The sequence below is a fragment of the Callionymus lyra genome, chromosome 18, assembly GCF_982586985.1.
Source record: "Callionymus lyra chromosome 18, fCalLyr1.hap1.1, whole genome shotgun sequence".
NCBI classification, from domain to species: Eukaryota; Metazoa; Chordata; class Actinopteri; order Syngnathiformes; family Callionymidae; genus Callionymus; species Callionymus lyra.
In genome coordinates this window covers 15,233,064-15,259,631 of record NC_141835.1, presented here as the reverse complement: position 1 = coordinate 15,259,631, position 26,568 = coordinate 15,233,064, and the positions used below count along the sequence as shown (strand labels likewise).

The 26,568-nt window shown below is 44.1% G+C and overlaps 1 protein-coding gene across 1 annotated transcript in view; it reads left to right on the top strand.

Moving 5' to 3' along the window:
* Positions 1-26,568, top strand: part of syne2b (spectrin repeat containing, nuclear envelope 2b) — a 58,660-nt gene that overhangs the window by 7,016 nt on the left and 25,076 nt on the right. The window contains exons 21-54 of the mRNA XM_087780357.1: positions 29-3,298; positions 3,415-3,549; positions 3,642-3,743; positions 4,039-4,232; positions 4,324-4,387; positions 4,506-4,588; positions 4,734-4,854; positions 4,925-5,215; positions 5,308-5,903; positions 5,967-6,110; positions 6,181-6,331; positions 6,424-6,576; positions 6,649-6,816; positions 6,890-6,991; positions 7,129-7,329; positions 7,391-7,598; positions 7,669-7,781; positions 7,908-8,110; positions 8,176-8,283; positions 8,354-8,609; positions 8,764-9,081; positions 9,145-9,444; positions 9,515-9,727; positions 9,924-10,040; positions 10,113-10,439; positions 10,694-11,038; positions 11,203-11,381; positions 11,458-11,674; positions 11,732-11,830; positions 11,892-12,056; positions 12,143-12,469; positions 12,591-12,712; positions 12,779-12,860; positions 12,977-26,239. Of these exons, the coding sequence (XP_087636483.1) occupies positions 29-3,298; positions 3,415-3,549; positions 3,642-3,743; positions 4,039-4,232; positions 4,324-4,387; positions 4,506-4,588; positions 4,734-4,854; positions 4,925-5,215; positions 5,308-5,903; positions 5,967-6,110; positions 6,181-6,331; positions 6,424-6,576; positions 6,649-6,816; positions 6,890-6,991; positions 7,129-7,329; positions 7,391-7,598; positions 7,669-7,781; positions 7,908-8,110; positions 8,176-8,283; positions 8,354-8,609; positions 8,764-9,081; positions 9,145-9,444; positions 9,515-9,727; positions 9,924-10,040; positions 10,113-10,439; positions 10,694-11,038; positions 11,203-11,381; positions 11,458-11,674; positions 11,732-11,830; positions 11,892-12,056; positions 12,143-12,469; positions 12,591-12,712; positions 12,779-12,860; positions 12,977-26,239 (22,737 nt within the window). The remainder of the gene's footprint in view (positions 1-28; positions 3,299-3,414; positions 3,550-3,641; positions 3,744-4,038; positions 4,233-4,323; positions 4,388-4,505; positions 4,589-4,733; positions 4,855-4,924; positions 5,216-5,307; positions 5,904-5,966; positions 6,111-6,180; positions 6,332-6,423; positions 6,577-6,648; positions 6,817-6,889; positions 6,992-7,128; positions 7,330-7,390; positions 7,599-7,668; positions 7,782-7,907; positions 8,111-8,175; positions 8,284-8,353; positions 8,610-8,763; positions 9,082-9,144; positions 9,445-9,514; positions 9,728-9,923; positions 10,041-10,112; positions 10,440-10,693; positions 11,039-11,202; positions 11,382-11,457; positions 11,675-11,731; positions 11,831-11,891; positions 12,057-12,142; positions 12,470-12,590; positions 12,713-12,778; positions 12,861-12,976; positions 26,240-26,568) is intronic.

Sequence of the window (26,568 nt, the reverse complement as noted above, 5' to 3'; positions counted from 1 at the left end):
TCAATGTAATGTTCTTGATTATTTCCAGGAAGTGATAGGATTGCTTAGCAGTTTGGGATCCAGGAAAGAAAGATGCAGGAGCCCTTCAGATGCCCCCCCGTCAAAAATCTTCATCCAAGCAAAGGAAAAGTTTGAACAGAAAAGGCAGTTGGACACCAGTCACAATGCTTCTGCTGAAGGAAAGATGTTTGTGCCGAAGATTGTTGTGCAGGAACATTCAGAAACTAAATCTCCTCCAATGCCATATACATATGCACAAGCTTTGATGCATGTCAGGGGGCCTTCCCCGCCAGACACTCAGACCCAAGTTGTGACCCAGGTAACCCAGATTCCAAGAGAACCACCAGAACAGACACCAGAAATTACAAAACAGAAGCTAGTGAAGGAGCAGTCGAAAGCACAAGTGAAATTGTCTTCTGAGGACCAGCCTCATGGGATGGAATATCAGGTGATGGAATTCCAACAAGACACTCGAGAACCAGAACATACCCTTGAGACAGACCAGACATTTTCTACACCACCCGGAGCCTCTGGCAGAGCCCTCAGCACCATTGAACTACAAAGCAGAAAGACTAAAGCTCTAAAGAACCGCCCCTGGCTTCAGAAGCCTCAGGAGATACCTGTAAAGGTAACCAACACCAGCGACGCTCAGTGTGAAAGCAAACCAAAGGAACAGGAATCTCATATGGCACATCTTGGGTCTGCAAGTTCTTCTGAACCCTCCTTGGTGTTGCCAAATAAGACCACATGTCAGTTACAAACCTTGGGGGAAACTCAGAAATTAGTGCAGACGCAGGTCAGAGTTATGTCCGAAACAGTTTCTGGAAATCAAGTCAAGGTAGCAGGTCTGACACAGGCTGATGCAGCCTGTCCAGAAACTGTTGAGATCCAATTATCCACACATTATCCTCCATCTTTACAGGTACATATGCAGACCCCTCAGGCTTCTTTTGTTCAGCTTAACAGCCCTTCAAAGTCATGGTCCCCAGTGAAGGCCCCAAACCCACAACCTCCTAAAAAGGCCCCAGCTTTAGTTCAGTCAGCTACTCAAAGTAAAATTACTCCTTTTAGTGGGACGCAGAATGAAGTTGCCTCAAAACAGCCACATTCACAGACCATGAGGACTGAAGAGGGATCTTTCTCAGAGTCAAAAACACAAACCAGCAATCAAACCACACAGTCATCCACCTTGCCTTTTGACACCATACCTAAAAAAGAGGTCAATCGCCAGTTTAAGACTCAAACGGTTTGCCCTTCATTGGTGGAAGTGCCGCCTTCATCTTCTAAAGAGACAGAGCCTCAACTACACTCTACTGCCTTCATGTCTCCAACCAACATTCTGACAATGTCACAGACCACAGTTAGTCATCAGTCATCCCAACCACAAGTTCAACTCGCTGCTCCTTTTGGACCTCATGCAATGCCCCAAACTATGAACAGGCCACAGATCAAGTCTCATTCTGTACCTTCTACTCAACCAAAAATCCAGACTCACCCTGCAGCCTCCCCTCAACCACGAATCCTTACTAACCCCACAGCCCCTTCTTTGTTTCAAGCCAAGGGTCACTCTCAAGCACCTTCTCAATCACTGACCCTTTTTCAGCCTGGGCCAGAGAGGCAAACTCATCAAATACATCGACAACAGCCAACCATTCAGGCTATACCTATGATACAGACTTTTCCACAAGTCCATGGTCAACACATTGGACAGGGTCATCCTCAGTATCAAACATCTGCTCAACCTGCAGTTCAGAATCTTGAAGATCCAACTCCAGGCCAGATTCGACAATGGTCATCTATGGGGCCCACGTCCTCAGTGTCCTTGCAGTCTGCTCCAGGATATCCTCAGAGCTTTCCCCAAACACAGTTTCCAAGCCAGCAGTGGACTTCACAACAATTGCTACACAATCAGTCCACAGCTCAGCAAAGACACCACATGCCCCAATCATTTGTCCAACGACAAGGTCAAGATGCACAGCCAGTAGCTTATCCAGGAGTTCAAGGGCCACCACACTGGCATGAGGTTGGCCTTTGCCCTTTACCCCAAATGGGCTCTTCTGAGTATTCTCACTTTGTCCAAACTTATCCCCAGTCACAGGGCCAACACTGGGGTCAAACCCAGGTGAATCCTATTCAACAACAGACTCAAATAACAGACTATAATCTGGGTCACATGCAAATGCAACAAAGACCAGAGCAATCTTGGGTAAGGCCACCATCACATCAACCTTATTCCTATTCCTGCGATCCATTCCAACAAGATTCACAAATGGGGACTACACCCCAAAGTCCTTATCAACCCCAATCCCCACGTCAGATACTCCAGCAAGCCAAACCTTCAAGTGTTCAATACACACAACAACCACAGTTTCAGCAGCAGACCAGGCAGCATGTGCCACAGGTTTCATGTCAACTACTTCCAAGACATAGTTCTGTTCCAGAGGCTGCCCCGCAACCCTTTGAACCAAAATACCAGAACCCATCAGCAATGGTCTCAATAAAACCACTGCAAATCCAGTCAGTGACTTGTGGAAATATTAAGTCTGAAAAACAACAAAAACTTGAATCAAAAACTCAACCTGACTCTGCAGTTGGGAAACCAAATCTACAAATCCAAAAATCCCCACAGTTTGATACAAGGTCACCACCCCCTCCCAAAGGTCAAGAATTAACATCACCAAATGACAAGTCTGAACAAAAAATCCCAGACAAGCCCACAAAACAGCCACCGCATGATCAAATATTCGCAAAATCTGAACACCCATCTCCACAACAAGAAAATACTTTCGTATCGGAAAAAGCAGAGTGCAAATTCCCAGTTGAACAACAAGTTGTAAGGACAACAGAGTCAGGATCAACAACAACCTTTCAAACTCAGTACCCATTACAACCAGAAGCATCCCTCCTTCCAAGGGAACCCATAACAATGCAGTCCGAGGAACAACCCCAGCTCATCCCAAAAGCAAATGACCACATTACATTCACACCAACCCAAATACAGACTCAGCTGGCACCCCTTGTTCCCACTGTCTCATTGGACATCACCCCACCAAAGAAACAGTCTCAGCTCATTGGCTCACTACCCCAAACACAAACAGAGCCACAAGAATTCTGCATGAGACCTCCAGTCTTGGCCCAAGCACCACCCAAGGCGTACACTGAGGCCTATGCTAAGGCCCAAGCATTAGCCAGGAACGGGTTTGAAGAGGCCAAGTACTGCCTGCAAGAACACATTCTGGACGTCATAAATGTGTTCCATGTCAAAAGTGTTTCTGAGGAGCACCTCGCCCTGAAACAGGTAAAAGCTCTTTGGTTTACTAAGTAAGATGTTTTTTGGTAATTGCTAATTTGCATTTGCATTTACATTGTTTCATATTCATTTTCAAACGAGTTGTGACTTTGTTCCCTCCTCAGGAGACACTGAGGACCCTCGACCCAGAATTGTTAGAGGAATTCCTGAGAGCCGCTAAAGGCATGGAGGCTTTCTGCACACCTGCTCAGCTCAGCAAGATGGAGATCTTCACACAGTCTGTGCGGTCACAGTGGAAGGTAGGGCAGCTATTCAGTGATCCATACTGATGCATAAACAACAGTGTTGTTGGGCTTGAGCATGACACTTGTGTGGTTCCTATCATCATCAGGATCTCCGGGCAGAAATTGCCAGTTTCTTGAATCAGTTCAGCTTTGAAGTAACAAGGAAACAATTTGACTTGGCAATGATACCGTTAGAAAAGCCCACTCAGGTAGTCTTGTTACCGTTAATCTCCTCATTGAAGGTGCCACAGGTGCAGGGTTGTTTCTTTCCTAGATTTCATTTTCTCCATTCTATAACATATCTAAGCAATTTACTTTTAACCATAACTTAATTGGAAGGGAACGCTGGTGATTGAACTCCGCTTTTTTTTTTTTACCATATTTCAAGTCTTTCTTCTTCTGTAGTGGTTCCTCTTCAAAACAGTAGACTTTTCTCTTTAAGTTGAATGGAGCTGTGCAGGTGTTGTAGCAATTTGCTAATGAATGAAGTTTGCATGCCCTCAGATCTGCTTCTCAGATCGAACCGGTCTGGTTGAGGCTGGTACTCACCTGCAGGCCCTAAAAGCTCTCTGTGACACACTGAGTCCTGAGGATGCACACCGCCTTGCCACCACTCAGCTCAGAGAATGTGAAACCAGACTTGCAGCCATTCAGAGACAGTTCAGTGGGGACCGAGACGGCCAGAAAACTGAGGCCAGGTAAGCGTTTTCCATTAGGATTTAGCTTTATACCATTCCAAGGTCTATTATCCTTTCGAACTGCATTCAAAGATAATGTTGTGTTTTTCAGGACTCAAGCTTGTGCAGACTGGGATAAGTCCAACGATGAGGTCCAGGTTCACATCCCTGCACAGGTAAGCTTCCACTGACCAACACATTTTAAGCTAGCACATCAAATGTCTTTGAATTTGTCTCCTAACCTTGAATCCTTTCTTATTCTTTTAATACCTTCTTGGCCTGCTTGCCCAACAGGCCTCACAAACATCATTAAGATGTGACTATGTTCAGAAGATGGAGAATTTGGTAGAAGATGACCCTGCTCAGAACGAGACTCGGTGAGAATTTTGATTTAAGACTCAATTAGCATATATGCAGGACAGTCGGCAGGTTCCCCATTCACTAAGCCCCTTCTGTCAAGACAACATGAATTTTACTTAAGAACAAAAAAACTGGAACCTCACCATAAGGTTTTGTTTGCAGGTATGAGAGTAGTAAGAGACTTTTGCAGGTCCAACTGTCCAAAAACGAATTGAGTTTAAACGAGGATCAGCTGGAATCTGTTTCACTGAATGGTCTTCACACACGTCTTCAGGACATACAGGTATCATTGGATATTGACCTGAGTCTGAGATTATTGATCCACCTGCTTATGACTGTCTGCTTTTTTTCAGTCCCATCGACAGGAAACCGAGTTGCTCTGGTCTGAATTCATAGAGCAATTTGGAAAGCTAAACTGTACCCCTGATCTGGACCAAGTGAGAAAGAACCTGCAGGACCAGTGGCGCCAGCAGCAGTCCAGTCTACAACGCAGGGGAAGCTCTCTTGGTGCTGCCCTCCGGCAGATCGACTCCACTGAGAACCACATGGTGGACTTCACAGAACGCCTGGACCGGTACCTGAGACAGCCCAAGGATGTAATCGGCTTCTCATTTGCCAGCAGCAACATTCTGAAAGATATTAAGGTTAGTTTAAAATTGGCCTTCAACTTAACAAAGACTTAGTATATACCAGCTATACATAATTCTCTCTAATGTGGTGGCCTATTCTGTCACAGGATTTGAAGGACAACATCCAGAACGAGCTGGACCAGCTAACACGTCTGAATCCAGAGTCAAGTAACTTGGACCCTCGAGACTGTTTCCCACTGGTTAGGGAGGTGGGATCTCATAGAGCCAGTCTAGAACAGCTACAGCAGCAGGTCTGTAAAAGTGAGGCAGCAGCACATGCCCTGGACCGCTTCCTTATGTCCCTGCAGTCTATAAACGAGGACATCTCTGGAGTTCAAATGGCACCATACGGTACAGTAGCAATGCTGCAGGAATTCAAGACAAAGCTTGCCCAGATCCGGCAAAGCAGCGACAGTCTTAAGGAGAAGGCACCCCAACTAGATGTGCTGCTGCAGAGAGCCAGACTCACTGTGACCAGAGAAGGAAATCCAGCCAACTGCCTGGACATGGTTAGTGTCCTGCTACAGCGCCTTGAGGAAGCTGACCATAGTTTGGAGGGTGAGAAGCAGAAATTAATAAGGAAATCAGAAAACAAGTCTTGGACCCCAAGAAGACTAGCTTTGTTGAGTCAGCTGAGGGCTCTTCAAGATGCTGTCCTGAAAGGACGACTTAAAGAGCCAACTATGCCAGCTGTGCAGCAGAGGTACAAGACATCATTCTGCATCATATAAGCCCACTCAGGTGCTCATTAAGGTTTTGTTTTCAGACTTCGTGTTCTTGCCGACTTGGATGACCAGCTCCAGAACCTGAACACAGAGTTGCAGAATCTTGCTGAAAATGTGGAACAAGAAGACCATTTACAGGAGCCCATCTCTCAGTACGAGAAGACCCAAAGAGCATTAGCAGACAGGTAGGTCTGGTTTTATAAAACGTCTTGATCCGATGAATGGTTCTGAAGGGATTGTGATTTTTTGTTGCAGTAAACAACAGTGCACCATCCTGTTGGACCTGCTTAAGAGGTTCCAGACCTGCCGAGGTCAGCTTGACAGCAGCTTGCAGAAAGCTGAGCAAATGGTCACGGAGCAGAAGTCCTACATGGGCAAGGACAACCTGCAAAAGAGCATCACCAAGGTCTGGGATAATTGGTTCTATTTTAGTTGGCTATCGAATTAATAATTTCTGACCACTGCTAAGTACCACTGACAGTTGCTGTATGTTTTTAGCTACAAGACATCAAGAAGGACCTCAGGGGTCTAGGGGACAAGATGGAGAACCTAAAGTCAGTTTGTCGACAACTTCAGTCACAACTCAAGAAATTTCCTGACTGTGGCGAGTCTCAATTTGAGTCAGACTCACTGATGGACACATGGTTAGACGTAAGTCCTCAAAGTAAAAAAGTATGTTTTCTTCAAATTCATTTATAAAGAACAACTGGTGTCTGGTTCCAGGTGAAAGAGAAGACAGACACCTGCATGGACAACTTGCAGGTGGCACTGGAGCTGTGGGAAAAGCAGCTAATGCTAGCTGGTGAGTCGGAGTCATGGGCGGCAGCCAAGTTGGCGCTGTTTGCTGAGAGTCACCCGTTCACCGATGAGCAGCAGGTTCAGGCCATGAAGGTACAACTTTTTGTCTTAAACTGGCGACAGGCCGTATCTGTGAAGTGTGACAGTATCACACTTCATTTTACAGATGGAGATCCAGACTCACCAACAAAACTTGGATCACTTACACAGGAAGTCCACAGAGATCAAGGAGATACTGCAAAGTCAAGAAGCTCCACTGGAACTGCAGGTCAGCCTGTTTTACCTTTGGGCCAAGAACATCAGGATTTTTTTCCAAGAATATGTGGTGACCCATTCAGGGAGCTGAGACATGAAACATGGGTCATGCTGAGTCAACTTAGTGCGGCCATCTTTCCTGTGATCTAGGTGCTGGAGACACAGTTGAAGAAGAGGATGGACCAGGTCCAGGAGCTTTTCAGTGATTGCAGTGACGTGTTTGAAGAACTGCTTGCCCTAAAGAAACATCTGGCCCAGAAAATCCAGGAGGGTCAGACAGGTGTGGAGAAGACCCAGTCTTCCATCAGCATACTTGATGTTTCTCAGCCAGATGTGGAGAATCAGATTCAGGTTCGTGTCTTCACCGAGAAACTGAGTTTGTTTCGGAATGTGACTAACTATATTCCTGTAGGACCTGACTGAGGATCTAGAGCAACAAGAGGAGCAGGTTGAGGCTTTGTGGAGGGAGCTGGGTCTGGTGTCTAGTGTGGCTAGTTCTCAAATCCTAGAGGTTCTCACACTTGACTGTAGTAGACTGAAAGAAGCCGTCTCCCGTGCAAGAGATATGATTCAGTTGAAGAGGGAGGAGCAGGACCAGGGTCTTCCAAAGGTCCTAACTGGTGAGTACAAAAGCTCAACTCCTCACCTGATGTTACTCAACTGAAAACATGATCTTAATCTGTGTACCAGATGAGCGACAGTCATTTGAAGATTGGTACCAGAATCTGCAAATGTCTGTCAATGAGTGCTTTGAGAACCCAGAGACTCAGGAATATGTGTCTACATCCGTGGACCGTCTTACTGTGAGTGCTTTTACTCCCTCATTTTACATCCCACAATAAACTACCAAGACCTCATCATTACCCACATATAATCTCAAATGTCATCATGTTGCCGTCGCAATTTATAGTAGTGCTTGTGTTCACCAGGGTTTCCTAAAGTCCCTGGATCCAGAGAGACGGCTAGACCAGCTGCAGATCCAGGTTCATAGGGGTCGCCAGCAGGTTCCAGATGAGCAGATCTCAGATCTATTGACCTGGATGAACGAGCAGCGACAGGAGGTGTCCACCTTCAGAACACACTGTCAGAGCCGACTGACCCAGCTTCAGGAGCTGCAGCAGAAAATGGATTCGTAAGACATTTCCAATTGGATTTACTGTGGATGCTGCCAGTCAGATTGACTTCTGGATGTTTCAGTCTGCAGAAGCTACATGGGCTCATAAAAGACTTACTACAAACAAAGGAGAAGCAGAGTCAGGGGCCAACTGCAGCCAAGAATCTGCTTAGTGACCTTCAGAATCAGAGGTGGACACCAAATCCCATTTGTTACCTCTCCCCCTTCTCTCCTTTTCTAACCTTACCTGCACATCTTCAGCAGGAGCATAGACTCACTGGGGGATCTCCTCTCATCTGTGCGTAAAATGGGACTGAGGTCTGATGTGCTCCTAAAGGATGGAGACAATCTGATTCAGCGCTACCGGAACCTGGAAACCCGTCTTCAGGAACAGCAGAAGGGAGAGAGCCTTCAGCAGGAGGCATTGGAGAATTTAAAAAAGGAAGTGGAAAAAACACAGAGTTGGATCAGAGATGTGCGGGAACTGGGTTCTGCAGATGAAAAGGTCCTAGCTCAGGTTGGTCAAGGGGTCTTTAAATTTGTTGGAGTTTTAACTATTGTTGAAAATGAGAAGTTTTTTGTTTTGTTGTTGTTGTTGGTGAATAACATGCATTAATATTGTGTTTGGAACTGTTGACCAACCACTGTGTGAACCATATTCTTTTCCACAGAACCTTTGGAGGTACAAATCTGAAGGCGAGGAAAGAATCCAGGACCTGAAGCAGCGGGCTAGTACTCTCTCTAAACAGTCAAATCTAAAAAACGTTTTGAAACTTGAGGTTCAGGATTCATTGCATCTCTTGGAAGACCAGTGGAAGGAGGCGGTGATGAAATCTGAGGATGCTCTGCATCAATCCAAGACTGCAGCAATGTTGGAGCAGTTCCGTTGTGAGATTGACAAACTGCAGATGTGGATTCAAGAGCAGAAGGATAAGTTAGCGTCTGCTAGTGGTCAAATGACGTTTGAAGACAAGTGGAAGATAATGCAGGTTAGTAAAGGGTAACTTGTCAATTGGTTCTGCTATGGTTAAATGGGGCTATTTTCTTCTCAGGAAGTTTCTAGATCAAAAACTGAAGGTGAAGTTAAAGTGTCAGAGCTAAAGTCTCAAGCTGAGATTGTGAGCATGGGTGTGAACGACACAGAGCGACCCCAAATTGAAAAGATGGTGTCTGGGACTGAGCTGGCATGGAGCAACCTCCTTCGAACCCATCAGCAGTCTGAGCTTCAAACTTTATCAGATGACTTTGATGCTCAAAGTCAAATCTGTCAAGAGATTATTCGAGAGAATTTGGAGAAGATTCGGGAGACTCGGCTTTGCTCTTTGCCCGTGGAGCACTGCCACCTTGTCCAGGTGAGTGCCCAAAGTTTAGGGAAGTTGCAAAGATGTCGACATGGTTTTCCAAGAAAATATTTCTCTGTAGACACTCCAGAGCTGCCGTCCTGATGGCGACTATTTGGTCAACAACCTGAGAAGGCGTGGCCAAAGTCTAAGTGATCGGTCCGACCTGGAGGAGGTACGAAGACAACGAGTCCAACAGACGGTCCGAGAAACGGAGGAGCAATGGAGGGGCTTCCTGCAAGATGCGCAGAAACTGCAGGAGGAGGGTGTACTGCAAGAGGAGACGAGTCAGAAGGTGAGTGAGAGGAAACTTAGACAGGGTGGAAAGAGTAGAGCAGTACAAGTAAAAGGAGATTCAATCAGTGAGAGGGAGGTAAAAAGGTTTGAAGAGAAGATGAGGAGAAGGTGAGGGGATTAATGACAGATGTGAAACCATTGTTGTATAAACTTTGCACAACTTTGTCAAAATAAAACTGCCTTTTTTTTGACAGCTTAAAAACCTGCATCAAAGCCAGCAGGACACAAATGAGTTGATCTCAGAGCTGCAGCAGCGCCTTGATTCAATAATCCATGACCCTGCAATTGAGAGACAACTAGTATCTGCAGAGGTCAGTTCACAACCACAGAACAGAACATTAGACCGTGTTTTTATTTCAATTCTATTCTTTGTTTCTTTCCAGACTCTCCTCACGTCCAAATCTGAAGGGGACACATGCGTTCAAAACCTAAAGAAATGTCTCCACAGTTTAAGCCTTTGCAATTTTGAGCAGGAAAAACAAGAAGCTCTTCGGATGTTAGTTCAAGAAACGGAGGACCGTTGGAACAGAACCCTCCAGGAGATCCGGAGAGTTCGTGATAAGGCAGAGAAGCAGTCACTTCTGGAGTGTCATCTAGTGGAACAGCAGACTCTTAGCGAGGCTACTCGCAAGTGGTTGGATGACCAGCAGAAACAGTTGGATGTTCTGGACCGGCAGGCAGATCCAGGATTGTCCATCAGCACAGCTCAGGTATTTCTTGAACAAGAAAATGTTTGTGAATAGAGGATTGAAGTCTAGTGGTCTCTACTACTTACTACTGGGACACCAACTGGGACCCCTGAATCAGATTAAATTGTTTATTAGTCTATGGAAGTGGATGGTTGAACCTTAACTCTGGTCTAGTGATAGATCAGTTCTTTAGTGCTGAATTATTTTATTTGTTTAATACAATCAGAATTTAAATGTAACAAAGACAAAATTTAAAAGTCCGAAAATCTTTTTAGCATGTGCTGGGTAATGGCCCTGATGGTGACTACCGACTATCGGAGCTAAAGAGAAGCACTCGATCTCTCTGCGAGAATCCAGAGCTGGACCCATCCACTCAGCAGGGCCTGCAACAGGTGATCAGGGACCTGGAGGAGGTCTGGAGGAGAGTGCAGGGGTCCGCCGAGGACACACTGAAGCGAGCTGAGGTCCAGTACTCGCTTCACCGGGAGCTGCAGGTCTTCCAGAATCACCAGACAGACACTCAGAACTGGATCCAGGATCTGCAGCAACAACTGGACCTGGAAAACGGTAGTAAAGAGGAGAGCCAGGACCAGATAGAAGCAAGACTCAACACGGTCCAGGTTAGTGCAGGTTGTGGCTTGAGGACCATATTCGAAAGGATTTAATAACTGTTATTGGTGGTGAGAGGTGATAATGGGAGACAAAGGGAGGGATGATATGAAGGATGTACGTCATTAAAGAGTGAACTTTATTTTCAAATGTGTTGTTTTTTTTCTTTTTTCAGATGGTCCAAAACTCTCGGTCCAAGGGTGAAGCCCGAGTGTCAGAGATAAGAAGGCTAGCCGGTACTCTTCTCGAGCGAGAGGATCTTCAGCAGGACCAAAGGCTGCAGGCCCAGAATAAGCTGGAGGAGATTGAGAAGCAGTGGAGGAAACTCCTGCAGACCACCGACGACACCAGCAGGTATAGAAAGGGACATCATCCAGTTTCCAGCTGACTAAGACCTCGATGTGACATGAATGTTTGCATCTCTCCTCAGCCGTTTACAAAGGGTATTGCGCCTCCTAGTGTCCTGTCGTCTGCAGCGCAGCTCTGTCCAGGCCAGACTGGTGAATCTGCAGTCCCAGGCCTCACAGCTTCCACAAATCTTTGGCTGGCCGGGTCTCGGTGAGCGTCGCCAGGCTATGGAACAGGCCAGATCCATGCTGGACAGGAGTGCCGGTCTGGTGCCGGTGCTTGAGGACCTCAGCAGACAGGTTAGTCACCTAACTAGTCTGAGAAAGTCTGTGTCATGAAAACATTGGTGTGTTCAGTCTGCAGAGGCCTTCTCATGCACCCAGGATCCGGACTGGTGTGGATCCTCCTGCATTACCATGCAAGAGTCTATCCCTGTCTTGCTAAAAGACCTGACTGTGAGTTGTTCTGCTTCGGGAGTTCCTGTGGCTCTTAATTCACCCATTTTTATGTCATCAGGAGTCTGTCGAAGAACTTGAGAAAGGTATGATTGCAGAGCGTCACTTTACACAGCTGCTGGAGCTTCATGAAGCAGCTCAGGCATGGCTGAGGGAGCATGTAAAGGATCTGGAGGTTCCTGAGAATCAGAGAGCCACGTTGCAGGAGAATGTGAATACTCTAAAGGTGAGATCAGGCACAAAAGCTTACACACAATTACATGGCTATATCAGCTATAACATTAATGAGGTTTTCTCTGATTCTGGTACCAGGCTCTACTCCAGACGGTGGCCCGAGAGCAGAAAGAGCTGAAAGAGCTGGACTCTGCAAGAGATGTGCTGTTGCTCCTATGTACACCAGGAGGTCAAGATGCTTTGAATCTGCAGGTTCAACACCTCCACGAGCTCTGTGACACCTCAGAGCAAGAGGTCAAGGAGCGGCTGGATACGTGTCAGATTCAGTTGGTGGAACTGGACCGCCAGGCTGAGAAGAACAGAATGCTAAAAGAACGTGCAGCTACACTTCAGTGTGAACTGAGATCGCTGGAGGGGGAAATTTGTCGCAGTGAGGCAAAGCCCAACAAGTGGAGTTGCCTTCATGTGAGTTCGCTGCTGCAGCATGCTTTTCCAGACAGAGGAAAAACATAACACTTTGGATTAACTTATGGAACTTCAGGCACATGTCGGACACTTGTCAGAAATATTTGCTTCTTCCTATCAGACCACTCTGGATGCCCTGAAGATAAAGGTTCACCAGCTGCAACATGATGTTACATCTGATTCTGACCCACATACACCTGATGTTCTGACGGTGACCAACTCCCTCGTACAACAATACAACAGGTAAAAAGATCCTGTAATGGTATAAGTACAAAAAACATTAATTCATCACCATGAACGTATGTGCAGCCTGACGACTCAGCTAAACAAGTGTCAATCATCCCTCCCAACTAACTTGGACTACACAGCAGCAGAATCGCATAACCAGCAGGTGGGTACTTAAAAAGAACATCTAGTCAAGTTTGATACTGTTGTCTTTTAGAACTTGAAAAACATAAAGGTTTTTGTGGCAAGAAACTAACGTCTCCCTAACATAATTATTAACAGGACTTTGTTGATGGCATACAACAGGAAGTTGCTGGAACTCCGGTTGACAATCCATACTTAACCAAGGCAACTCAGGAAACCAAGGTCAAGGTTTTACAAGGGAAAAAGATGACTGATGTGCTGCCTGACAGTGTCTCGGCTGATCAGGTTGCGGCCAACAGGGTAGCAGCAGAGCCAGTCAGAATACAAAAAAGTCCAGGAGAACCATTAGCTGTGGAAGTTATAACAAATTTTGAAGGATGCAATTCTTCTGGGGCTATGGAGGTTGAATCAAAGGAGCCTGTTCTAATCCAGTCCGACCTTCCTGTTAATCCTACGTCATTTCAGATAAACAATGATTCTCTGATGGCAACCACAAAGGGGACTGAGGATGGGTCAGAACCTGCAACAATGCTCATTAAGAACAGTGAAAAACAGCTCATGACTGACGAGTTACCAAATGATGACCAGCAAGTCAAGTCCAAAGTCATTGAGCCAATAAAGGCAGAATTCGAGGTTACGAGATCAGATATTTCAGTGACCCTGGATGAAGTGAAACCTGAACTTCTCATCACAGCAGAGCCAAAATTTCCAAGACTAGAACTTAATCCGACCAGAAGGAAGTCCAAGGGTCTTCAGAGCTCTACCTCTCTAGATCAAGCCCCTGTTTCCTTTCAGATCTCTGAGAAGATTCAAAGCACAAGTGAAAAAGGTGACGACGGACAAGATTTGGAAAGCACTAAACCTGTTCATAAAGGAACAGGGCAGGAAGAAGAACTCTTGTTACCCAACTGGCAATCAAAGTTTAGTCCAAGACCCCACAAAAAGGAATATTTTATGAAAAAGTCCAAAAGTCTTGACTTGGTCCCAGAAACCACCAAGTCTGTCAGAGTCGGGTCACAGTTTATCCAAACTGAGGGGGGTGATGTCAGACAAGAGCCCACTGACGTTGTCGTGGAGCAGAAAAAACTATCTGTGCCCAAGAGAAGGTCAAAGAAAGCTGGCGATTCTCCACAGCTTCCGCAAAAAGACATGGCTGTAGCTAAAGTACCACAAAGTAAGATCATAGGCCAGGATGCCCCTGAAAAACCAAGGGCTCTAGAGGTGATGAAAAAACTGGAAAGTCAGCAGACAGTTGAGGAAATTAAAACTTTGAAGGCTGACAAAGGAAAGGTCTCTCCACCTAAAAGAAGATCAAAGAAGCCTGATGAGTCTCCCCGTCTACTTAAAAAAGAACCCAGCAAAACTCTTGAATCAAACACAGAAACTCTGAAGGAGATGGTATCAAAGAAAGAACCTCAGGTGTCACCTACTTCTAGAGCTAGAGTGCTTGTTGTCTCCGGGAAGGAAGAAAAGGGTTCCGAAAGTCCCAGAGTGAGCGAGAAAAGCCATGAAGGCACTACTAATGTGGTCACTGAGACACACAAAACCAGCCAACACTCACCAACTAAAAGAAGGTCAAAAGGAACCAAGTCATCCCCTAATCTTCAGGGAAATGTTGTCAGGGAAATGAAAAAACATGCAAGTCAAGTGATGGTTGAACCTCAAGAGGATGTTCAGGAACTAAAACAGGTTGTTCCCAACAAGAGGAATCCCAAGACAGAGTTTGCCTCAGAGTCAGTGACTGTTACTGAGAAATCTGAAGAAGTGAAGCCAGGAAGTAAGAGGGATGAGGCAATAAAGTGTTCTCCTCCAATACGAAAGTCAAAGATTTCACGCAGTTCAAAACAACTAGCCGACCCAGTAATTGAAATCGTGGAGTCCACCAGTCCAGTTGTCATGTTAACAAACAAAGATATGCCTGCAAGTAACCAATGTTCTGATTTAAAATTTGAGGAACCAAAACTGGACTCTACTGTCACTGAGATACCTGTCGTCCAATCTGCTGCTCAGGACGGAAAGCCAGAAAGAAAATCCAAGAGTAGCAAGGGGTCTTCCAAAGATTCTAAACAGAGAGCAAGGATCCAGGGGCCAACTTCAAATTCAATTCTAAGAGCAACTGTGACAACTGCTGAATTCTCAGCTGATAAAGAGGAGAAAAATACTCTAAGGTTCTCCAAAGATGTTGCTGCAGTAGAGGAGAAAGAGAAAACTCAAGATACAGAAATTGGGGAAACTACAACAAGAACAGAAACTGAAGGTCCTGAGGATCAGCAAGGGTCAGATAGTAGAGATGTGTCCCAAAGTGAACTTAGAGTGGTATCAGGAATAATCCAGACTGGCACTGTTGAGGTCAAAGAGAGTTTCGGCCCTGTTGACAAGTCAAAGATCTCACCCCCAGAAAGAAGTTCCAATAGTACCAAGATATCTCCCAAAGGTTCTAAACATAGAGCCAGTGATCAGTTGCAATCCACAACAAATATGGTTGAAAGACCAACCGTGACAACCGCTGAATTTGAACTCACAGCAGATGAAGAGAGGAAAAAGACTCTGAGATTCTCCATTGATGTTGCTACTCCAGCAAAAAGAGTGGAAACTAAAGATGTTGAGGTAGATGAGTCTCTTGCCCAAATAGAACAAACTGAAGGTCCCAAGGTTCAACAAGGGTTAGAGAGTGGAGATGAAGACTCAACTGCACTCAAACTGGTGTCAGGAATAATCCAGGCAGCCACTGCTGAGGTTGGAAAGATATTTGCTCCTGAGAGAAAATCAAAGGTTCTACCAGAATTTGTCAAGGATGAGTTAGACGTTTCCAAAGCATCAACTGAATCAACTCCTTGGGAAAAAGTGAAACTCTCAACAGAAAATCCAACTCATCCAACATTCCCTCAAAAACCAGTTATCAAAGATGTGACAAAGGAAGCTATAGTTACTAAGTCTCCTGCTCAGGAGGAAAGGACAACAAAACAAGCTGCTGTTGTTATTGAAGTCCCATCACCATCAGAAGCTAGTGACCTTTGTACAAGTCTAAAACAAGACTATGATGCTGACAAAAGTTCTGATTCAGGGGTTGAGGAACCAAAGAAGAAATCCAATGTATCTGCTGCCACTTCTGCTGCAGTGGAACTGGTGTCAGGAATAATTGAGGCTGCCACTTCTGAGGTTGGAAAGGTATTTTCTTCAGAGAGAAAGCAGAATGTTTCTCCAGAACTGTTCAAGGATGAGATCATAAAAAAGGACAAGCCTGAGAGTCATGATCTGTCAGTAACTCAAGGTCAGGAAACTGTACGTGCAACCGATGAATGCGTACATTCAAAGGATCATGAAGCAAAGCTGGAGACAACAGTTATTGAGAGACCTGCAGTAGAACTGGTGACAGAGCCAGTCAAAACTATTGCAGAGGTTGGAAAGATCTCACCACCAAAAAGAAGGTCCAAGGGTGTCAATATATCTACTAAAGGTTTTAAACAAAGAGCAAGTGACCAGGTGCCATCTGCAACTTCAGATATGGTTCAAAGACCAACCGTGACAACCGCTGAAGTTCAACTCACAGCAGATGAAGAGAGAAAAAAGACTCTGAGATTCTCCATTGATGTTGCTTCTCCAGACAAAAGAGTGGAAACTAAAGATGTTGAGGTAGATGAGTCTGTTGCCCCAATAAAACAAACTGAAGGTCCCAAGGTTCAAAAAGGGTTAGAGAGCAGGGATGAAGACTCAACTGCACTCAAACTGGTGTCAGGAATAATCCAGGCAGCCACTGCTGAGGTTGGAAAGATATTTGCTCCTGAGAGAAAATCAAAGGTTCCACAAGCATTTGTCACGGATGAGTTAGACGTCTCCAAAGAATCAACTGAATCAACTCCTTGTGAAAAAGTGAAACTGTCAACAGAAAATCAAACTCATCCAACATTCCCTCAAAAACCAGCAATCAAAGATGTGACAAAGGAAGCTATAGTTACTAAGTCTCCTGCTTGGGAGGAAATGACAACAAAACAAGCTGCTATTGTTATTGAAGTCCCATCACCATCTGAAACTAGTGACCTCTCTACAGGTCTAAAACAAGACTCTGATGCTGACAAAAGTTGTGATTCAGGGGTTCAGGAACAAAAGACGGAATCCAATGTATCTGCTGCCACTTCTGCTGCAGCGGAATTGGTGTCAGGAATAATTGAGGCTGCCACTTCTGAGGTTGGAAAGGTATTTTCTTCAGAGAGAAAGCAGAATGTTTCTACAGAACTGTTCAAGGATGAGATCATAAAAAAGGACAAGCCTGAGAGTCATGATCTGTCAGTAACTCAAGGTCAGGAAACTGTACGTGCAACCAATGAATGTGTACATTCAAAGGATCATGTAGCAAAGCTAGAGACAACAGTTATTGAGAGACCTTTAGTAGAACTGGTGACAGAGCCAGTCAAAACTATTGCAGAGGTTGGAAAGATCTCACCACCAAAAAGAAGGTCCAAGGGTGTCAATATATCTACTAAAGGTTTTAAACAAAGAGCCAGTGACCAGGTGCCATCTGCAACTTCAGATATGGTTCAAAGACCAACCATGACAACCGCTGAAGTTCAACTCACAGCAGATGAAGAGAGAAAAAATACTCTGAGATTCTCCATTGATGTTGCTTCTCCAGAGAAAAGAGTGGAAACTAAAGATGTTGAGGTAGATGAGTCTGTTGCCCCAATAGAACAAACTGAAGGTCCCAAGGTTCAAAAAGGGTTAGAGAGCAGGGATGAAGACTCAACTGCACTCAAACTGGTGTCAGGAATAATCCAGGCAGCCACTGCTGAGGTTGGAAAGATATTTGCTCCTGAGAGAAAATCAAAGGTTCCACAAGAATTTGTCACGGATGAGTTAGACGTCTCCAAAGCATCAACTGAATCAACTCCTTGTGAAAAAGTGAAACTGTCAACAGAAAATCAAACTCATCCAACATTCCCTCAAAAACCAGCTATCAAAGATGTAACAAAGGAAGCGATAGTTACGAAGTCTACTGCTCAGGAGGAAATGAAAACAAAACCAGCTGCTATTGTTATTGAAGTCCCATCACCATCAGAAACTAGTGACCTTTCTACAAGTCTAAAACAAGACTCTGATGCTGACAAAAGCTGTGATTCAGGGGTTCAGGAATCAAAGAAGGAATCCAATGTATCTGCTGCCTCTTCTGCTTCAGTGGAACTGGTGTCAGGAATCATTGAGGCGGCCGCTTCTGAGATTGGAAAGATATTTTCTTCAGAAAGAAAGAATGTTTCTCCAGAACTGTTCAAGGATGAGATCATTAGTAAAGGCAAGCCTGAGAGTCATGATCTCTCAGAAACTCAATTTACAGAAACTGTAAGTGTAACCGATCAAAGTGTACATTCAAAGGTTGATGAACCAAAGCTGGAGACAACAGTAATTGAGAGTTCTGTAGTAGAATTGGTGACAGAGCCAGTCAAAACTATTGCAGTGGTTGGAAAGATCCCACCACCAGAAAGAAGGTCCAAGGGTGTCAATATATCTCCTAAAGGTTTTAAACAAAGAGCAAGTGATCAGGTGCCATCTGCAACTTCAGATATGGTTCAAAGACCAACCATGACAACTGCTGAAGTTCAACTCACAGCAGATGAAGAGAGAAAAAAGACTCTGAGATTCTCCATTGATGTTGCTACTCCAGACAAAAGAGTGGAAACCAAAGATGTTGAGGTAGATGAGTCTGTTGCCCCAATAGAACAAACTGAAGGTCCCAAGGTTCAAAAGGGGTTAGAGAGCAGGGATGAAGACTTAACTGCACTCAAACTGGTGTCAGGAATAATCCAGGCAGCCACTGCTGAGGTTGGAAAGATGTTGGCTCCTGAGAGAAAATCAAAGGTTCCACCAGAATTTGTCAAGGATGAGTTAGACGTCTCCAAAGCATCAACCGAATCAACTCCTTGTGAAAAAGTGAAACTCTCAACAGAAAATCAAACTCATCCAATATTCCCTCAAAAACCAGCTATCAAAGATGTAACAAAGGAAGCAATAGTTACGAAGTCTACTGCTCGGGAGGAAATGACAACAAAACAAGCTGCTACTGTTATTGAAGTCCCATCACCATCAGAAACTAGTGACCTCTCTACAGGTCTAAAACAAGACTCTGATGCTGACAAAAGTTGTGATTCAGGGGTTCAGGAACAAAAGACGGATTCCAATGTATCTGCTGCCTCTTCTGCTGCAGCGGAATTGGTGTCAGGAATCATTGAGGCTGCCGCTTCTGAGATTGGAAAGGTATTTTCTTCAGAGAGAAAGCAGAATGTTTCTCCAGAACTGTTCAAGGATGAGATCATTAGTAAGGGCAAGCCTGAGAGTCATGATCTCTCAGAAACTCAATGTACAGAAACTGGAAGTGTAACCGATCAAAGTGTACATTCAAAGGTTGATGAACCAAAGCTGGAGACAACAGTAATTGAGAGTTCTGTAGTAGAACTGGTGACAGAGCCAGTCAAAACTATTGCAGAGGTTGGAAAGATCTCACCACCAGAAAGAAGATCCAAGGATGTCAATATATCTTCTAAAGGTTTTAAACAAAGAGCAAGTGATCAGGTGCCATCTGCAACTTCAGATATGATTCAAAGACCAACCATGACAACTGCTGAAGTTCAACTCACAGCAGATGAAGAAAGAAAAAAGACTCTGAGATTCTCCATTGATGTTGCTACTCCAGAGAAAAGAGTGGAAACCAAAGATGTTGAGGTGGATGAGTCTGTTGCCCCAATAGAACAAACTGAAGGTCCCAAGGTTCAAAAAGGGTTAGAGAGCAGGGATGAAGACTCAACTGCACTCAAACTGGTGTCAGGAATAATCCAGGCAGCCACTGCTGAGGTTGGAAAGATGTTGGCTCCTGAGAGAAAATCAAAGGTTCTACCAGAATTTGTCAAGGATGAGTTAGACGTCTCCAAAGCATCAACTGAATCAACTCCTTGTAAAAAAGTGAAACTCTCAACAGAAAATCAAACTCATCCAACATTCCCTCAAAAACCAGCTATCAAAGATGTAACAAAGGAAGCAATAGTTACGAAGTCTACTGCTCAGGAGGAAATGACAACAAAACAAGCTGCTATTGTTATTGAAGTCCCATTACCATCTGAAACTAGTGACCTTTCTAAAAGTATAAAACAAGACTCTGATGCTTACAAAAGTTGTGATTCAGGGGTTCAGGAACCAAAGAAGGAATCCAATGTATCTGCTGCCACTTCTGCTGCAGCAGAATTGGTGTCAGGAATCATTGAGGCTGCCACTTCTGAGGTTGGAAAGGTATTTTCTTCAGAGAGAAAGCAGAATGTTTCTCCAGAACTGTTCAAGGACGAGATCATGAAGAAAGACAAGCGTGAGAGTCATGATCTCTTAGAAACTCACTGTACGGAAACTGTACATGAAACCGATCAAAGTGTACATTCAAAGGTTGTTGAACCAAAGCTGGAGACGACAGTAATTGAGAGAGCTGCAGTAGAACTTGTGACAGAGCCAGTCGTAACTATTGCAGTGGTTGGAAAGATTTCCCCACCAAAAAGAAGGTCCAAGGGTGTCAATGTATCTTCTAAAGGTTATAAACAAAGAGCAAGTGATCAGATACCATCTGCAACTTCAGATATGGTTCAAAGATCAAACGTGTCAACCCCTGAAATTCAACTCACAGCAGATGAAGAGAGAAAAAAGACTCTGAGATTCTCCACTGATGTTGCTACTTCAGAGAAAAGAATGGAAACTAGGGATGTTGAGGTAGATGAGTCTGTTGCCCCAATAGAACAAACTGAAGGTCCCAAGGTTCAACAAGGTTCTGCGAGTGGAGATGAAGACTCAACTGCACTCAAACTGGTGTCAGGAATAATCCAGGCAGCCACTGCTGAGGTTGGAAAGATATTGGCTCCTGAGAGAAAATCAAAGGTTCCACCAGGATTTGTCAAGGATGAGTTAGACGTCTCCAAAGCATCAACTGAATCAACTCCTTGTGAAAAAGTGAAACTGTCAACAGAAAATCAAACTCATCCAACATTCCCTCAAAAACCAGCTATCAAAGATGTAACAAAGGAAGCAATAGTTACGAAGTCTACTGCTCAGGAGGAAATGACAACAAAACAAGCTGCTATTGTTATTGAAGTCCCATCACAATCAGAAACTAGTGACCTTTCTACAAGTCTAAAACAAGACTCTGATGCTGACAAAAGCTGTGATTCAGGGGTTCAGGAATCAAAGAAGGAATCCAATGTATCTGCTGCCTCTTCTGCTTCAGCAGAACTGGTGTCAGGAATAATTGAGGCGGCCACTTCTGTGGTTGGAAAGATATTTTCTTCAGAGAGCAAGCAGAATGTTTCTCCAAAACTGTTCAAGGATGAGATCACGAAGAAGGTCAAGCCTGAGAGTCATGATCTCTCAGAAACTCAAGGCACAGAAACTGTACGTAAAACCGATCAAAGTGTACATTCAAAGGTTGATGAACCAAAGCTGGAGACGACAGTAATTGAGAGACCTTTAGTAGAACTGGTGACAGAGCCAGTCAAAACTATTGCAGTGGTTGGAAAGATCTCACCACCAGAAAGAAGGTCCAAGGGTGTCAATATATCTCCTAAAGGTTTAAAACAAAGAGCAAGTGATCAGGTGCCATCTGCAACTTCAGATATGGTTCAAAGACCAACATTGAAAACCGCTGAAGTTCAACTCACAGCAGATGAAGAGAGAAAAAAGACTCTGAGATTCTCCATTGATGTTGCTTCTCCAGAGAAAAGAGTGGAAACTAAAGATGTTGAGGTAGATGAGTCTGTTCCCCCAATAGAACAAACTGAAGGTCCCAAGGTTCAACAAGGTTCTGGGAGTGGAGATGAAGACTCAACTGCACTCAAACTGGTGTCAGGAATAATCCAGGCAGCCACTGCTGAGGTTGGAAAGATATTGGCTCCTGAGAGAAAATCAAAGGTTCCACCAGGATTTGTCAAGGATGAGTTAGACGTCTTCAAAGCATCAACTGAATCAACTCCTTGTGAAAGAGTGAAACTCTCAGCAGAAAATCAAACTCATCCAACATTCCCTCAAAAACCAGCTATCAAAGATGTAACAAAGGAAGCAATAGTTACGAAGTCTACTGCTCAGGAGGAAATGACAACAAAACAAGCTGCTATTGTTATTGAAGTCCCATCACCATCTGAAACTAGTGACCTTTCTACAAGTCTAAAACAAGACTCTGATGCTGACAAAAGCTGTGATTCAGGCGTTCAGGAATCAAAGAAGGAATCCAATGTATCTGCTGCCTCTTCTGCTTCAGTGGAACTGGTGTCAGGAATAATTGAGGCTGCCACTTCTGTGTTTGGAAAGATATTTTCTTCAGAGGGCAAGCAGAATGTTTCTCCAAAACTGTTCAAGGATGAGATCACGAAGAAGGACAAGCCTGAGAGTCATGATCTCTCAGAAACTCAAGGCACAGAAACTGTACGTAAAACCGATCAAAGTGTACATTTAAAGGTTGATGAACCAAAGCTAGAGACGACAGTAATTGAGAGAGCTGCAGTAGAACTGATAACAGAGCCAGTAGAAACTATTGCAGAGGTTGGAAAGATTTCACCACCAAAAAGAAGGTCCAAGGGTGTCAATATATCTACTAAAGGTTATAAACAAAGAGCAAGTGACCAGGTGCCATCTGCAACTTCAGATATGGTTCAAAGACCAACCGTGACAACCGCTGAAGTTCAACTCACAGCAGATGAAGAGAGAAAAAAGACTCTGAGATTCTCCACTGATGTTGATACTCGAGAGAAAAGAGTGGCAACTAAAGATGTTGAGGTAGAAGAGTCTGTCGCCTTAATAGAACAAACTGAAGTTCCCAAGGTTCAACAAGGGTCTGCGAGCGGAGATGAAGACTCAGCTGCACTCAAACTGGTGTCAGGAATAATCCAGGCAGCCACTGCTGAGGTTGGAAAGATATTTGCTCCTGAGAGAAAATCAAAGGTTCCACCAGAATTTGTCAAGGATGAGTTAGACGTTTCCAAAGCATCAACTAAATCAACTCCTTGCGAAAAAGTGAAACTGTCAACAGAAAATCAAACTCATCCAACATTCCCTCAAAAAACAGTTATCAAAGATGTGACAAAGGAAGCTATAGTTACTAAGTCTACTGCTCGGGAGGAAATGACAACAAAACAAGCTGCTATTGCTATGGAAGTCCCATTACCATCAGAAACTAGTGACCTTTTTACAAGTCTAAAACAAGACTCTGATGCTGACAGAAAGTCGAATGTATCCACCGAACTAGTCAAGGATAAGATCATCAAACAAGACGAGCCTGACAGTCATAATCTGTCTGAAACTGTATATGCTGCCGAACAATGTGTCGATTCAAAGGTTGAGGAGCCAAAGTTGGAATCGGCGGTCATTGAGAGAGCTGCAATAGAACTGGTGACTGGGCCAGTCGACACTGCTGCAGAGGTTGGAAAGATTTCACCACCAGCAAGAAGGTCCAATATATCTCCCAAAGGTTCTAACCACCAAGCCATTGATCAGTTGCTATCCAAGACTTCAGATATGGTTCAAAGACCAACCGTGACAACCCCTGAAGTTCAACCAACAGCAGACGAAGAGAGGAAAAAGACTCTGAGGTTCTCCATGGATGTTGTTGCTGCGGAGGAACGAGTGGAAACTAAAGATGTTGAAGTAGATGATTCTGTTGCCCAGATAACACAAACTGAAAGACCTGAGTTTCAGCAAGTACCTGATAGCAAGGATGAAGACTCAACTGTACTAGAACTGGTTTCCGGAATAATCCAGGCTGCCACTGCCAAGGTTGAAAAGATCTTTGATCGTGAAAAAGAATCCAAGGTTCCATCAGAATTTGTCAAAGACAACCTAGTCTCAGAAGTTGGAGAGAAATCAGATGGGCTGAAGGTGTCATCCACTAAGACTATTGCAGAGGGAGTCACAGTAGCAATAAATGAAGAGACCAACCTTGAAAATAAGACATCACCAACAGAGACTGCTGTTTTGGAAGGAAAACAAACTCAATTTAAATCGGAAACCTTGGAGGCTACTGAAGTCACTGTTGGTAAAACTTTAAACAGCTCGGTTGAGGAACAAAAGCAGGAGTCTTGCGGCATGGTGGTTCATTCTGTTGCAGTAGAACTGGAGACAGAAATAATCCAGTCTGCTGCTGCTGATTCCGGAAAGATCTCACCCCCTGAAAGGGAGTCGAAGAGTTACAAAATTCCTTTCACATTACCGGAGGAGCAACCAACATCAATTGACAACATGTCTGTACCAGACAAAGAAGAATCTAAACGCTTAGAGACATCAGGAAAACAAGAGACTCTGGGATTCTCCAAAGATGTTACTGTGGTGGAAGACAGGGAACTTACTAAGGATGCTGAAGTTGAGGCGTCTTTTGCACTCAAACTGGTGTCAGAGATAATCGAAGAGGCCACGACTCAGGTCGGAAAGATTTTTGCTCCTGAAAGAAAGTTAGACAGGCAGAAGTCATCTGAAACCCCAGATGTCTCCACAGGACCAAATAAACTGACACATGAAGAACAAGAGATAGAAAAGTATTTAAAAGATTATCAAGAAGTTTCTGAAATAGTTGGGTCACACGATGACAGAGGGCCTGTTCGAGGAGGTCTAATATGTCATATTCCTCAAGAAGTTAACAAGTCCCTTAAAGGTTCAGTAGACAAGGGCACACCCCGATCAGGAAAGAAAGATGCTTCTTTATCTTCTCCTGAAGTTCAGGCCAAAGATAAACTGGCAGATGAACCTGATGAAAGTGATGTTTGGGAAAAAATTAATTTGACTGTCAAGGAATCTGACTTTAAAGAGGGGGAGCCTGCACAGAAAGTCGTCACAGTGATTTTGGACTCCTCAGACATATTTGTGTCAGCAGCTGAAGGCCAAAAGAGTAATTCGGAGACTAAATCTGAAGGTACCAGTGATCAAAACTCAGAACAAGCAATCAACCAGAAGAAAGACACAGATGGATCCTATAAGACCAAGGCCGAACCAGTGAATGAAAAAACTACAGTTCTGAGCGTCTCATTTTTACAAAATGAGACAAAAGCGGCTAAGGAAGTTGGCACTTCTGAGATGGATAAAAGGGTAAAAGAGCAGCACATTTTTAGACATACAGAGGAAACTACCAAAGATGAAAACGTCCTTATCCCAAAAGAACCAAGAACGTCAATGACAGTACCTTGTGCTCCAGGACCAATAGAAGATAACAGACCAGACTCATCTAAGTTGGATCTAGGAGAAAGTGAAAAGATGGCCCTGGTTGAAGCCCAACCATCATCTGTTACAGAGTCAATTTCAGGTAGAATAGAAAAAGCAAAAACATCCACAGAATTGGGCACTGTAGAGGAAAAACGTACAAATAAAGACTACTCCACAGAAGAGCAAACTCATATAAAACTTGACATAAAGTTAAAGAAGGAACGAGTGAGCAATGACAGCTTCTCCACTGCATCTGGCAATTTTGATGAATCCTTTGGAAAAGGGGACACAAAACCTGCCGACACAACCGTTGTTTCCGTTCAAAAAGACAAAGAAAAGAGCAGCAAAAAAGAAACTCAAAGTCAGAAAGAAACAAATTTGGAAATCCATCAGCAACAAATGAGTGACGTTGAGAACAACACAAGTGATCTCGGGTTAGTCAGAGTCTCTGCCGAGATTCACAGGTCAGAAGAGGACAATGACTTTCCAATGTTTCTTCAAAAGAATTCAAGTTTAGAACTTACTCAAAAAACTACAACGGATTCCAAATCACAAGTGCTGGTTGAACCAGACCAAAGCAAACAACAGGTTTCCGAAGTTCCAGGCAGATCTGGTCAACTGGCTTCCATAGATCCAAGCAATACTACCTTCATAGAGATTTCTCTATATGACCAGGTCACACCAAGCGGACAGTCCAACAACCTGGTGGAAAATGTCCTTGACCAGTCAGCAACATGTCAAGATAATAGCTCTGTAATGCTTGAGAAGATTGTGGTTGGTCCTGATGTTAGGGTTTTGCAAGTTAACATATCAGCTGAAGAGGAGAAGCCATTTGACGCCTGTGAACCCACCATCAGAGGTGAAGACAAGTCAGAAAGCCCCAAGTCTTCTGGTCTTGGGCTCTTGGTTCAACCATCACCCCCGACAAAGGCTGGCATCAACTATGGATCTTTGGAACTAAAGGAAGTCCAAGGACTTCCCATCAACACGGAAATAGGAAGAGAAGAAGAGAGAGTCCATACAACCACACATATAGGCAGGAAGCATAGGACAACCTTATCTAGTGGGCAAGACCAAGACCAACAAAGTTCCTCTACCACTCTATCCATCCCCTTGGAGACTACAGAACAAATGAAGGACCAAGCAAATCAAGAAACTAGGCCAATTTCATTTGATCTCTCCTCGGTGACAGAGAGTCTCAAGGTAACATACCACAATTTTATTATTTCACGTTGGACATCACAGCAGGATTTTCTTTTAAGAAGTCTGAACGGGTGCTTTAGTTCCACATACCAAAAACATGTGATGTGTACTCGTACTATTACGTTTCATTGACGTACATATTCATACTTGTAATCCAGAAGGTACGCATGTGTAATTGAGTTATCCATGTATAAACTGTTAATCCAGTTTAAATTCATGTTTTTATTAGTTTTTCTGAGTGCGAAGAGTAGAAACACATGTTGTGGTTAATTGAAATACGATTTACATATTTAAATTAGGGTGTAGAAAGAAACGCTCTGCAATAAATT